Source organism: Squalius cephalus (assembly GCF_949319135.1).
Source record: "Squalius cephalus genome assembly, chromosome: 25".
Taxonomy (NCBI): Eukaryota; Metazoa; Chordata; class Actinopteri; order Cypriniformes; family Leuciscidae; genus Squalius; species Squalius cephalus.
Genome location: NC_137146.1, coordinates 931,616 through 944,115, shown reverse-complemented (window position 1 = coordinate 944,115; position 12,500 = coordinate 931,616). Strand labels below are relative to the sequence as shown.

The 12,500-nt window shown below is 38.0% G+C and overlaps 2 protein-coding genes across 5 annotated transcripts in view; both read right to left on the bottom strand.

Annotated features, from left to right (window-relative positions):
• LOC307154044 (protein APCDD1-like) overlaps nucleotides 1–1,516 on the bottom strand; it is a 14,227-nt gene extending 12,711 nt beyond the window's left edge. The window contains exons 1-2 of the mRNA XM_079863940.1: nucleotides 1,260–1,516; nucleotides 545–692 (exon numbers count right to left, since the gene is read on the bottom strand). Coding sequence (XP_079720066.1) covers nucleotides 545–692; nucleotides 1,260–1,299 — 188 coding nt within the window. The 5' untranslated portion in view covers nucleotides 1,300–1,516. The remainder of the gene's footprint in view (nucleotides 1–544; nucleotides 693–1,259) is intronic.
• Nucleotides 1,517–11,035: 9,519 nt separating this feature from the next.
• Nucleotides 11,036–12,500, bottom strand: part of top1mt (DNA topoisomerase I mitochondrial) — a 15,433-nt gene continuing 13,968 nt past the window's right edge. For all 4 annotated transcript variants that reach the window (XM_079862424.1, XM_079862423.1, XM_079862422.1 and 1 more), the window contains 2 exons: nucleotides 12,253–12,402; nucleotides 11,036–11,244 (listed from right to left, as the gene is read on the bottom strand). In XM_079862424.1, coding sequence (XP_079718550.1) covers nucleotides 11,142–11,244; nucleotides 12,253–12,402 — 253 coding nt within the window. In that variant the 3' untranslated portion in view covers nucleotides 11,036–11,141. The remainder of the gene's footprint in view (nucleotides 11,245–12,252; nucleotides 12,403–12,500) is intronic.

Sequence of the window (12,500 nt, the reverse complement as noted above, 5' to 3'; positions counted from 1 at the left end):
TACAACATTTTACTCCTAAAAACATGGTAATTTTTTTCTCTTTTTTCTGGCTGTGGACTGTTTTTTAATTTTATAAAATGATAAAAAGAGAAATACAAAATCCTCTCTGTAAAAAAAAAAACTTTAATATGTTGACAAAATCAAACAAGAATTATGAATTATGGCTTCATCCGGTATTAACATTTCTGCTCTGGAAAAGGAAATGTTCAAATGTAACATTCCCAGACAGCAACATAGTGTCGGCCCAGATCCGGCCCAGATCCGGCACTGGTGGACTCAAGGTGTCCCAGATGTGGGCCGGATCTGGGCCGACACTATGTTGCTGTCTGGGAATGTATGTGAATATTTAACTATAGTGATGATATCAGTTAGTGTTCATTTTTGTCAGTGTCGTGGTGCATTATGGGATTGAATGAGTGCACTCGCCACTCGATAACGTCCACTATGGTTTTGGACACCAGTACAAATGTCTGTCGCCTCAAATGGTGCCCTATTCAGGGTATATGGGTGATCTGGGACACAGCCCAGGTGTCCAGCTCCTCACCTGTTGGACACCCAGTGCCCTGAGATGTTGGGGGGGATCTGGACCGTCACTTGCTGTCTGGCGTGAAGATGTTTGAGTTGGGAGAGACACGGAGAACTCCTGTCCAGCAGAACCGGACCAGCGCTGACCCTCAGCACACACACACACACTGCAGACACACACACACACACACGGATCACATCAGAGACTCTCAGTGAGAATATCTTTCTCAGCTAACAAGGAACGTTCTGATAAGGTTCTGTTATGAACAAACATTCTTCCAATAACGTTCTTTCAAAGTTATAATAATAATAATAATAATGTTCTCAAAATATTAGCAATAAAAACATTATACATGGAACGGTTTTTTTCCTCAAACGCTTCAGAAGGAAATTCAAATATTGTTTTTTTTTTACTGTTATACTTGTTACTTTTAAATGTTCTCCAAACATTCTCTAACGTTCTAATTATGTTTTTAAAATAATTCAATGGAATGTTCTCTTTTCACGTTTAGAGAACGTTAAAAAATAACAAGGACGTTAATAAACTTAATGAGGACGTTAGCAAAATATTTTTAAAACATATTTTTGCTAGCTGGGTTAAAATCTTCAAATCAGACATATTTTTTTGATTCGGTCATCTCATCTGATTCATAAACTCGCAAATACACACCTATCTTCTGGAATATTTAAGCTTCAATAACATTTTGAGATATGAAAACCACAAAGTTACTCACCAGAGGAAAGCAGAATGACAAGAGAATATAAAGACAACATCTTAATAAATCATCTGACAAAAAACCCGAAAGTTTCGTATAACTGACGAGCCTCGTGATGAAGATGAGAATGTTAAACGCGTTAAAGTTTCACATCCGCTCTTTAATGTGCTTTTCTTGTCGTTACATCCTCAGGATTAGCCTTTAGAGTCCAGACCGAGGATAAACACAGAGAGTATGACTGTATGAGCGACACCTTTCATATCTGACTCCAATCTGAGGAGAATCTCCGTCGCTCTCGCGCTAGTGAAGCTGATTCGCGAACGAGTCGTTCGTTTGAACCAATTCTTTTTAATGATTCGATTAAAATGATTCTCAAAGTGCATGTAAATCACTTGACTATTACAGGTACTTTGCTAGCAGTAAAACGGTGAGAAATATTGTTAACAATAGCTGGAATAACTTATATCACTAGTATTAGTTAATTTACATATAGTGGGAATATTGTTAATTTTGTTTTTAAAGTCCCTGAAAATCCAGCTTTTAATGTTGTTTATGTGTGGTGTTTTCAATGTGCTTTAAGACAAAGCATGTGTAAATTCATAAGTCGACAGCATTGCTGAGTATTTCCTCCTTAAAACTGCAGTGAACCAAAGACAGTCTCAAAAACACGCTTTGAAATCGCTGGTGTTTCTGACGTCACAAACTACCTTGTAACCAATCAGATCAACGTGTGATCGTCAACCAGTGGATCTCTGAGCTGAGCGAGTGAGTGGAGGCGGGGCTCATCTGCATATTCATAGAACCGTGCATACTAAATGAGGCGAGGGTGTCGAGTTACATTCAATATATTTTAAGACATGAAGGGAAAAAAACGTTGAAATGTGTAATTTTGGTGATCAAAGACAAGTTTTAAAGGATACAAGACTACAGGGGGACTTTAACAATTAGCCTATCTTGGAACACAACATCTAATGTAGGCTAATCCATATAACCTAATTAAAAACGTAGTTACAATCAGCAATATTACTACAAAGATCAAAAAGACACATTTGAGTGAGTGATGAATCAAGAGATTCAGTGACTGCTCTGTGAATATGTTCATTTAAATGAATCGCTCAAATGAATCGATTTGCTCAAATGAATCGAACTCCCCGCTGAGCGCAGTCGTGGGCGCGCATTGTGGGCGCGATCTCTGATGGATCGAACCGCAGGACTCGGATTCAATCACCATGATCTTATGAGTCACAGTGTGTGTGTGTGTGTGTGTGTGTGTGTGTGTGTGTGTGTGTGTGTGTGTGTCGTGATCACATATAAAGGCGTACAGGTGTATAAGAACAGTCTGTGTGATTATAAGTTTCACATTGTGACATTTAAAGCACAGGATATATATATAGTCACAGGAGTTTTTCTCTGGCAGAAAACACACACACATTAAGATCCTGTTCTGACTGTAAGCTGTTTCAGATCTTATGCATTTTTTACTCTAGTTCTCTTGTATTTCATTTTAATGACATGCAACTTTTGAAACAATTAGGCGACTCACATTTAGTCAGAAAACCACTGAACACTTGAAAGCAGTGAACACACACTGTCAGTCAGTCATTAAAATCTGGATTCACTTTTAAATATCATGCAAATATGCTGTTATTATGATATAATGAAACAATACTGTGTTTTTACTCATGCATCATGCATCACGCAATAATGTTATTTTCTAGTCATGTCAATGCATGGATATACCAAAAATGATTTACAGTGGATGTAATGTAAATTATGCATAGGCCTACATTTCAGTATTCTTTTCATAAGGCCAAACCAAAACCAGGAGGCATTGGAGGAGGTGGAATATGAATCCACATCATGAACTCAACGGCGTTTACTATAGTATCACAGAGATGTTTACCGTAAATGCATATGTGCCTTTAAAGGCTGATTGGTGACATCATCATCAGATATTAACGACCGCTGTATAATGGCCTGCCACTGAGTGTTCAATTACTGCTGGAGAACCTCATCTTTAATTCATGCGAGTGTTTTTATAGATCAGTGTGTATGATGGTGGTGTGTTTGGCTGAAGAGGCTCAGGTGTGGGTTATTTGGTTATTTGTCATCTAGATCATCTCTCACTCGTACAGTTGAGCTCGGGTGAGTCCGGAGGGTCCGGCTCCACACTGCAAACCATTACTGGGATTTTAACGGTAAAGGACTGTAAAAATGCTACGGTAATTAGTTAACAGAAAGTTTCCATACTATATTCGGTAAATAATTGTGATGGATCTAACAGTTTTTAGGTGAAAAAGAACAAGTCATTGCATAATTTACTGTGAAAAAAACGTAAATTGACATTCCCACAATTGCGTGACACTTCACTTTTGTTGTATTTTTATTGAATTAACTGTTTCTTCGTAGTTTTTTCTAATCAGTTATGTACATTAGGGTTTTATGTTACATTTAATGTTGTTAAATGAATGTTTATTGCATTTTTAAAATGTCATGTGTGTTACCATGATGGTTGTGTGTTACCTCAACTTGTGGAGAAGCTGTTTGTGATGAGCTTTGATTCATCATGTGACTCTCATCTCCGCTGTGATTGGTGGTTCTCAGTGTATTACAATTGTACAAAACAGAAATTAGTACTTCAATAGATGAAATATAATGAAATACGGTTTATTACTGTAAATTTAAGTTGAGTCTGTAAAAAAAATGTGCTACCGTATTTTTTACGGTAAATTTCTGGCTACCACAGCTGCCGTTTTTTTACCGTAAATTTATCAAAAAAAAATTTTTTTTACAGTGCATGTCTGTGATTACCAGTGTCAGACGAGCAGAAACATCATCTCTCTCTCTCTCTCAGAAACCCTGATTGTCCTGCAGGAGCGAGTGGGCGTCCGTCCGCCAGCCAAACCCACCGAACCGTCAGGGAACCGGCACACACTTGACAAGACCAAAATATAGGTGTTGAGATGAGTGAGGAAAACAGCAGACGCTTCACACACCTACAGGAGCTCAGAGAGGAACACACTGCAGGATAAACAGGAGAAACACGGGTCACGTGAGGAAAACCAGACCGGCGGGAACCAGTGAGGCTTTAAAGACCCCCTGAAATCAAAATGTACGTTTTTTTAGCTTTTAAATATGAATGTGTTAGCCTTAAGGTTATGAATAAGCTGCTGTTTTCCAAAACAATGACAAAATTCGCATTTAGGAGATATAAGCATTCAAAACTTACAGTCTCTCACTTCCACTAATGGATCACGGAACTTCTCATCACATCTTCTGTCCAATCAAATGCTCTCTAGAATCTGAAGCTCCGCCCCCTGTGATATAAACACCTCCTGGCCGAAGCGAGCGTTTTCCAACTGTACGTTCGTTAAGAATGAAATGGCTAGAATTTATTAAAGACTTTTACTTGATAAAAGAGTCTAAACTATCAATCAGAGACAGAAGGACTGGAGGAGATTGTGTGAAACTTTTAGAGGCCTTAAAAATTCACATATCAAATATTACAGGGATTTTACAGGGTTAAACATGTTTCTGCTTATAGTTTTACAGGGTGAATTTCACAAATTAATCATATTTCACCCCTCAAATCAATAAAACTAAATTTCATCTGTTTGGGTGAAGTGAGCCAGGTGTTTTTGAATGGGTTTGAAGGTCCAGAACAGGATTCAGAAGAGCATCGGTCAGTCGGGGTCAGAGGTCGCTGATCCGAGCCAGAACAGCTGGATTTACAGAACCGGTTCAATCCAGCTCAGAACTCGTCTGTGATGCGGGAAAATAACAGGACTTCCTCTAAAAGCAACCTTTCTTTAATCAGAGGAAGACAGTGACTTTATGAGATACCATGAATAAATGTATGAGCAAAAACTAGACACCATGTCTGCTATTAGGCCAGAATGGATAATTAGCTGCTCTTCTGAAATGGATGGTGCAAAAACACACAGCGTCATGAAAAATACATCCAGAACTGAGCCAAGCTTCAAAGACGCCCATGTTTTGTGCTCCGAGGATCAGAGGTTCGTCACATGACATCCCAGCTAACGAAGATGCGTTAAGAACCTTTTCCCAACGTTCCCATTAAGCTATGAAAACGAATGTTCTCAAAACATCAAGTTTTTAAACGGAAGGTTCTTGGTTATGTGAAAGTCAAGGAAACATTCCATTGTGTAATTCTGCTAACATTACGGAATGTTACTTTTGAATGTTCTTTGAAGATTCCGAAACAAGTAACATTTCTTTTTAGATTGCCAAACAAGTAACATTTCTTTGAAGATTCTGAAACCAGTAACATTTCTTTGAAGATTCTGAAACAAGTAACATTTCTTTGAAAGATTCCGAAACAAGTAACAATTCTTTGAAAGATTCTGAAAAAAGTAACATTTCTTTGAAGATTCCCAAACAAGTAACATTTCTTTGAAGATTCTGAAAAAAATAACATTTCTTTGAAGATTCCGGAAAAAGTAACATTTCTTTGAAAGATTCCCAAACAAGTAACATTTCTTGAAGATTCCGAAAAAAGTAACATTTCTTTGAAGATTCCGAAAAAAGTAACATATCTTTGAAAGATTCCTAAAAAAGTAACATTTCTATGAAGATTTCGGAAAAAGTAACATTTCTTTGAAGATTCCCAAACAAGTAACATTTCTTTGAAGATTCCGAAAAAAGTAACATTTCTTTGAAGATTCCGAAAAAAGTAACATTTCTTTGAAGATTCCAAAACAAGTAACATTTCTTTGAAGATTCCCAAACAAGTAACATTTCTTTGAAGATTCCGAAAAAAGTAACATTTCTTGAAGATTCCGAAACTAGTAACATTTCTTTGAAGATTCCCAAACAAGTAACATTTCTTTGAAGATTCCCAAAAAAGTAACATTTCTTTGAAGATTCCAAAACAAGTAACATTTCATTTCAAGATTCCAAAATAATAACATTTCTCTGAAGATTCCGAAACAAGTAACATTTCTTTTTAGATTCCCAAACAAGTAACATTTCTTTGCAAGATTCCAAAATAATAACATTTCTCTGAAGATTCCCAAACAAGTAACATTTAAAAAATGTTAGATGAACTAACAATGTTCCATGAATGAAGAGAACATTATTTAAAACCAGATAAGTCTGAATGAACATTCTATTAATGTTACTAGAAGAACGATTGTAAACCAATTACACTTGGGCTCACAATCCCAGACAGCAACATAGTGTCGGCCCAGATCCGGCCCACATCTGGTGCGTGTGGATTCCACAGATTCCAGATGTGGGCCGGATCTGTGTTGCTGTCTGGGTGCTTTTGGGAGATTGGGCCCAGAGTGTTCCCTGTTAGCCGGGATGAACCCAAAGCCATCGGAGAAGCTGCCGCTCATCTCTCCGTGTTCTGGCTTCATGAGGCGACTGTAACAGCTGTAAGTGTGTGTGCATCTGCTGCGCCGACAGACGAACACATGTAAACAAACGCTGATTTGAGAGGCGAGCTGCTGGAGTTACACGGCCCGGAACGTTCAGAACGCCTGCATCTCATCCCTCAGTGAGGAGAAAACCAGGAGGAAAAACAGCTTGGTGCCGTTAAATATGCAATGGCAGACTGCCAGATGACAGACACGCAAATCAAACTCACACAAACGGTGCGAAATCTAATGCTTCTTCTGTAAAGACTAATTTTCCACAGGCAGAATCAGACAAACTTTTCCGCCCGTTTTAAAATGAGATGCTTAATTCAGTTGTGCTCTGCTCGTCTCATTTACGGATAAACGGATTCCCACTAATAATAACGTCTGGAGGCGGCAGAAAAGGTTTGATAAATGATTTTACTATGAAACATCGGCCACACACACGCCCCCAGTTTGAGGCTCATTTACATGGTAAAATCAGTGAAGACGACAGTCGGAAGCAAACCCAAACGAGTTCTGTTAGGATGGGACTCGACTGCCAGACTGCCACTAATCCGCAGGATAAACAGCGGGAAATATCCTTGTTCGGAAAACCTGTGCCGCAGCTGAGAAGACTGATTACCGGCGGAGGGAATCAAGCGTTCTGGAAGTACAAAAGAAAGATGAAGAGCTTTAGCCAGATGGAGCAGAATTACAACCTGAGGGCCAAACGTCTTATTCTCAAGGTCAAACCTGCGTTTCACTTCTCCGTGCATCTGAAGAAACACATCTGACAAGACATGCATGTGGAAAAGAAACGTTGAAAACCAAAGGAAACTCCAGCTAACAAAAACACGTTCACATTGATCTATTCTAAATGTTCTCCAAGCATTTAAAACATTGAGTTATTAAAACGTCATGGGAACATTTCATTTGATCATTTTGCAAACATGAACATTCTGAAATTCATTTAAAAAACATTTCAAGAAAAAAAATTCGCTAACATTATAAAAGATCAACGTGAATGAAATCCCCCTATGTTGAAAATCCAGCTTGTCTATGTGGTGTTTTTAATCTGCTTTAAGACACACCATGTGTAAGTTCATAAGTCGACAGCATTGCTGAGTATTTCCTCCTTAAAACTGCAGTGAACCAAAGACAGTCTCAAAAACACGCTTTGAAATCGCTGGTGTTTCTGACGTCACAAACTACCTTGTAACCAATCAGATCAACGTGTGATCGTCACCCAGTGGATCTCTGAGCTGAGTGAGTGAGTGGAGGCGGGGCTCATTCGCATATTCATAGAACCGCGCATACTAAATGAGGCAAGGGTGTCGAGTTACATTCAAGATATTTTAAGGCATTTTTCTCAAGGAAAAAACATTTAAATATGTCATTTTGGTGATCAAAGATGAGTTTTAAGGGATAACATTATTGATTACAGGGGGACTTGTTATGTTTGGGATCTTAGAATGGAAAGCCTCAAAAGCGACAGTCTTTCTGGCTTCATTTAAAGTGCAGAGGATCACAAACTCTCAGTATTCATCATGAGCACAGTCGTGTTTGTTCTTTGTTCCTCTGAATAAATCAGCACTTTGCCTCAGAAACCACATGAAGGAGTTTAGAGCCGCTGTGTTCATCAGATCCTCATCGACTCCGTGCCGAGCAGAAAAACAAACTGTCAATCACCGGCTGTGCGGATGATCGCGGACATCGTTCTGTTTTCCCGCCATTCTCCCGAAAGCTTTGATGTGGCGCCGCGGCTGATGGTCCAGATGGGACTCAGAAAGCGCATAAACACACGGCCAGCAGGAGCGAGTCACGACGAGAACAAGCCTTAATTAAAAAAAGACATGTATTAATCTGGGCTGCGTAATGAAAAAACGATTAACGTTGATATTATTGAACCCCTGAGGGTCAAAGGGCACATAATCAACATCTCTAAATGTCATTTTCACTACAATCCCTGAACGACAGTTCCTGGAGAAACACGATGTCGAGCTGCCAGACACTCACAGACTCAGAGAAATAAATGTAGGTGAAACAACTGGGTCGAATAAATCTTTAGATGGATTAAATTCACCTTGAAATATTGCAGTGTTTATTCTAAATTATTTATGGGTGCACATCATCATCATCATCATTATTTTAGTAATCGTGAATCAGAATAACTTCCTCTTGCAGCATCTCTTCTCTGATGATGAGGGCGGGGCAACCTGTCAATCACATGAGATCAGCCAATAGCAAACCACAACCGACAGAATCAAGCCCCGCCCTACATTCGTTCTCTTTCCCAAAGCCTTTTCACTCGGATATACGGCACAACAGGGAAGAAATCACAAGCATAATACAGCCACAAATCTTAATCACCATCTTTCACAATTAACCATGTCTACAAATTGCTTGCTTACTCACTCATAAATAACTGAATAAATAAATAAATAAAATAAACACTTGAAATACAGGGAAAAGTCTATAGAAAAACTGTAAAAAAAAAAAAAAAAAAAAAATTAAAAAAAATTAAATTAAAATAAGTAAATAAATTATATATAAATATATATATATATATATATAAATATATATATATATATATATATATATATATATTTATTTATTTATATATAATTTATTTACTTATTTTATATATATATATAAAGTGCTAACGTGTTAAATTTAAAAATTTTATAGAACAACCATAAAAGTAAATAAATAAATATTAAAATAAGTAATTAAATTAGATAAAAAATAAATAAATGTGCTTTAAATGTTAAATGAACATAGGATTAACGTAAAAATAAATCTAATATATTAGATTAAAATAAAGTGTTAAAGTCTAGTGAAAAACGTTAAACAAAAAAATTAAAATAAATAAATTTGATTAAAATAACGTGGAAAAGTCAAGAGAAAAAAGCAAAAATTTTACAGATATATTAGAAAAGTAAATACATTTGATTAAAATTAATAAATGTGATTTTTTTATAAAAAAAAACATAAGATTAAAATCTAGAAATCAAAATAAAATAAGATTAAAAAAATAAGTAAATACATTCTATAAAAAAAAAATGAATAAACAAAGACTAAAATGAAATAAATACATACACATTACATACAAAATATATAATAAAATGAGAAATTTATTTTGTATATCTAAAATTAGTTTGTGTATAAATTGTGTGTTTGTAAAAGACAGACGTCGTTCAAATGTTAGAAATAGGATGATGGATCTAAAAGATTGAAAAGCCCTGAACTACAGGATCATCAGAGACAAACTGTGAGAGGATGGCGCTGAACTTATTTTACTTAATTAAATAAATAAATAAAATGCATACTAGTCTAAGATGGCGGATAACAGACATGGCTGACTTCAGAAAGGCCTCTGGAGAAACAAAGCCATCAGCTTTAATACAGTCGAACACAGGAGAAACATTTCAGGAGGAGAAGCTAAATCTAATGGAGTCGGCGGAGAGAAGTCAGAATCAAAGAGAAACAAGAGTGATTGACTCTTAACGAAGCGGAACACTAGCATCTGTCCGAACACGTCTGAGTAAACCAAAGACGACTCAACATTCCTCTCATTATCACAGATTACTCGCTATAGTTTAGAGAATGGTAATGAAATATGAGCAGAACTCAGTTGATATTTGACTGGTTTTGTCCGTCCTTCTGTTAGACTGTCTCACACATGAATTATGTTGAATATCTGTCAGATGTTAAATTTAACTACACAATTAGATAATACCAGTTTAGCTCAACCAATCACCAAGCAATGCTTCATTGTGTTCAGTCTGTGTGTAAAAAGAGCATTAGCAATTAAAGAAAACACACTTCAGCAGAACATGATCAGCTCAAAGTGTCCCAATCATTTTTGTCACTGTATGAAGAAGTTTTGGGTATAATATGTCACAGTTTACTGTATTTTGCTCTCCTCACTTACATTACTGAACTGTAGTGTCCTGATCACACTAGTGGAATAATATAAAAGATGATATCTGGTGTCTGAGTGATGTTTGGTTGGACTTTAGACGCATTTCTCCTGATTAACCCTTCAGTTGCCGCTCTACAGAGATACAGATGATATTAGCAAACTCCTGCAAACACACTGCGGATCCCTTATTATTCCCATCCGTTCCCTCTCAGAGCAAAGCCTAATCCGGGCCTAATCCCACTGCAGTCTCCAGCTGATCCCGACTCTCTGACGACACCGGGAGAAACGCAGAGGAGTCGATCGCAACACCTCGTCAATCCCTCGGGACGCCGGCACGTTGACATTCAGAGAGCAGCTTCTCCCTCATCTAGAGTCACCGGCGGAAGCGCATGATCAAATATTGAAGAGATGCGATGGGAGAAACATCAGGATTTTTTGACGTGTTCATATGAAATGCAAATCAGAACACGAATGACAGCTGTCAATCAAACCCGAAGCAGTGAAGTGATCAAACTAGACGTTTTATTATCATCATCATCATCATGATGTTACACAACAGATAAACTCAAAACAAAACACAAGATGATAACCGAAGCGCAGAGATGTTCAGGGTCAGAACTGGAAGTGCTCGTCCGTCATGTGGATGGCCCAGGTGAACTTGTCCCGCTGGGTTTTATTGTAGATCTTTTCAATGGGGACGTTGTGTTTCTTACACCTATAAAGCAACATCATGTGATTAGAGCGTCATCGTGATCTAAACTCAATCCATCAATAAATCTGTCAATCATCACCGCTAAAGGCAGTAGCACTGCAGAACCCGAGATCCAGGGGGGCGGAGTTGGATCCACATCTAAGGGGTGGAGATTGGTAGGTTTAGGTATATGTAAGGTGGGAGGAGTTGGATCTGGATCTAACTCCTCCCCTTGGATTCCGTGTTCTGCAGTGAGGACCATCTCGCTAAAGGCCCTGATATACTTCAAGCGAGTGATGAAACTTCACGAAGCTTTGAAACAAGCAGAAAACGAAGATCTGAGTTTATCGGGGCATTAACGGCACTTTCGATCATTTACGACGGTAAATGTGACGCTTTTTCCACCCAATTAATGCTGGAGTTTGATTGGAGAGCTGGTGGTCATCGTTCAAGCTCAGCGTTTCGCTTCGGTTTCCGGGTTGAACGACATGTTTCCTGGAAACGGCGTGTAACAGGGTTTGAGATGCTGTGTGTTTTCTCTTGTTTGGTGTGTGTGTCAGAAATATCAATCCAATCAGCAGCAACATGAATATAAACACGAGACACTACAGGTGAATAGGGTAACATTTATAACTAGCAGATATCACCACGAAACTTCCTCAGTTGATTACCAACATTAAGATGAGAAAAAAAATGTATTACAAGTTTTCTGTAATTTAATATTTAAATATGCAAATTAGGCTATATCTAATTAAATATGCGCTAATTTGCATATAAAAAAAAAAAACGAAATCTGAGTATTGGATAAAGCCAGGTTAAATTATTTTTTCATTGTGTTCACATATTAGATGGGAAAAAGTTACAGAGGGATTTATGGATATCTACTTTTGTTATCCTGTAAATCAGAATATACTGTCAATAGCCTAAAATAATTTTCGAGCGAGTAAGTGAATGAGTGTGTGTGTGTGTGTGTGTGTGTGTGTGTGTGTTTGTGTGTGAGTGAGAGAGAGTGAGTGGTCTGTCAGTAGTCACCAGGCCACAGTGATACGCGGGTCCAGGTAGTTTAGTTTAGACGTTCCCAGAGCGATGACCTTGTTTTCCTCTCGATCCGTTTCCTGAAGCTGGAGCTTCTTCAACTGTTCACACAGTCTCTGGACGAGCTTCTCCTTCTTCTCCACCAGCCTAAAGATGGAGAGGGATGGAGAGAGGGAGAGGGAGGGAGGGAGGGGGAGAGAGAGAGAGAGAGAGAGAGAGAGAGAGAGAGAGAGAGGAGAGAGAGA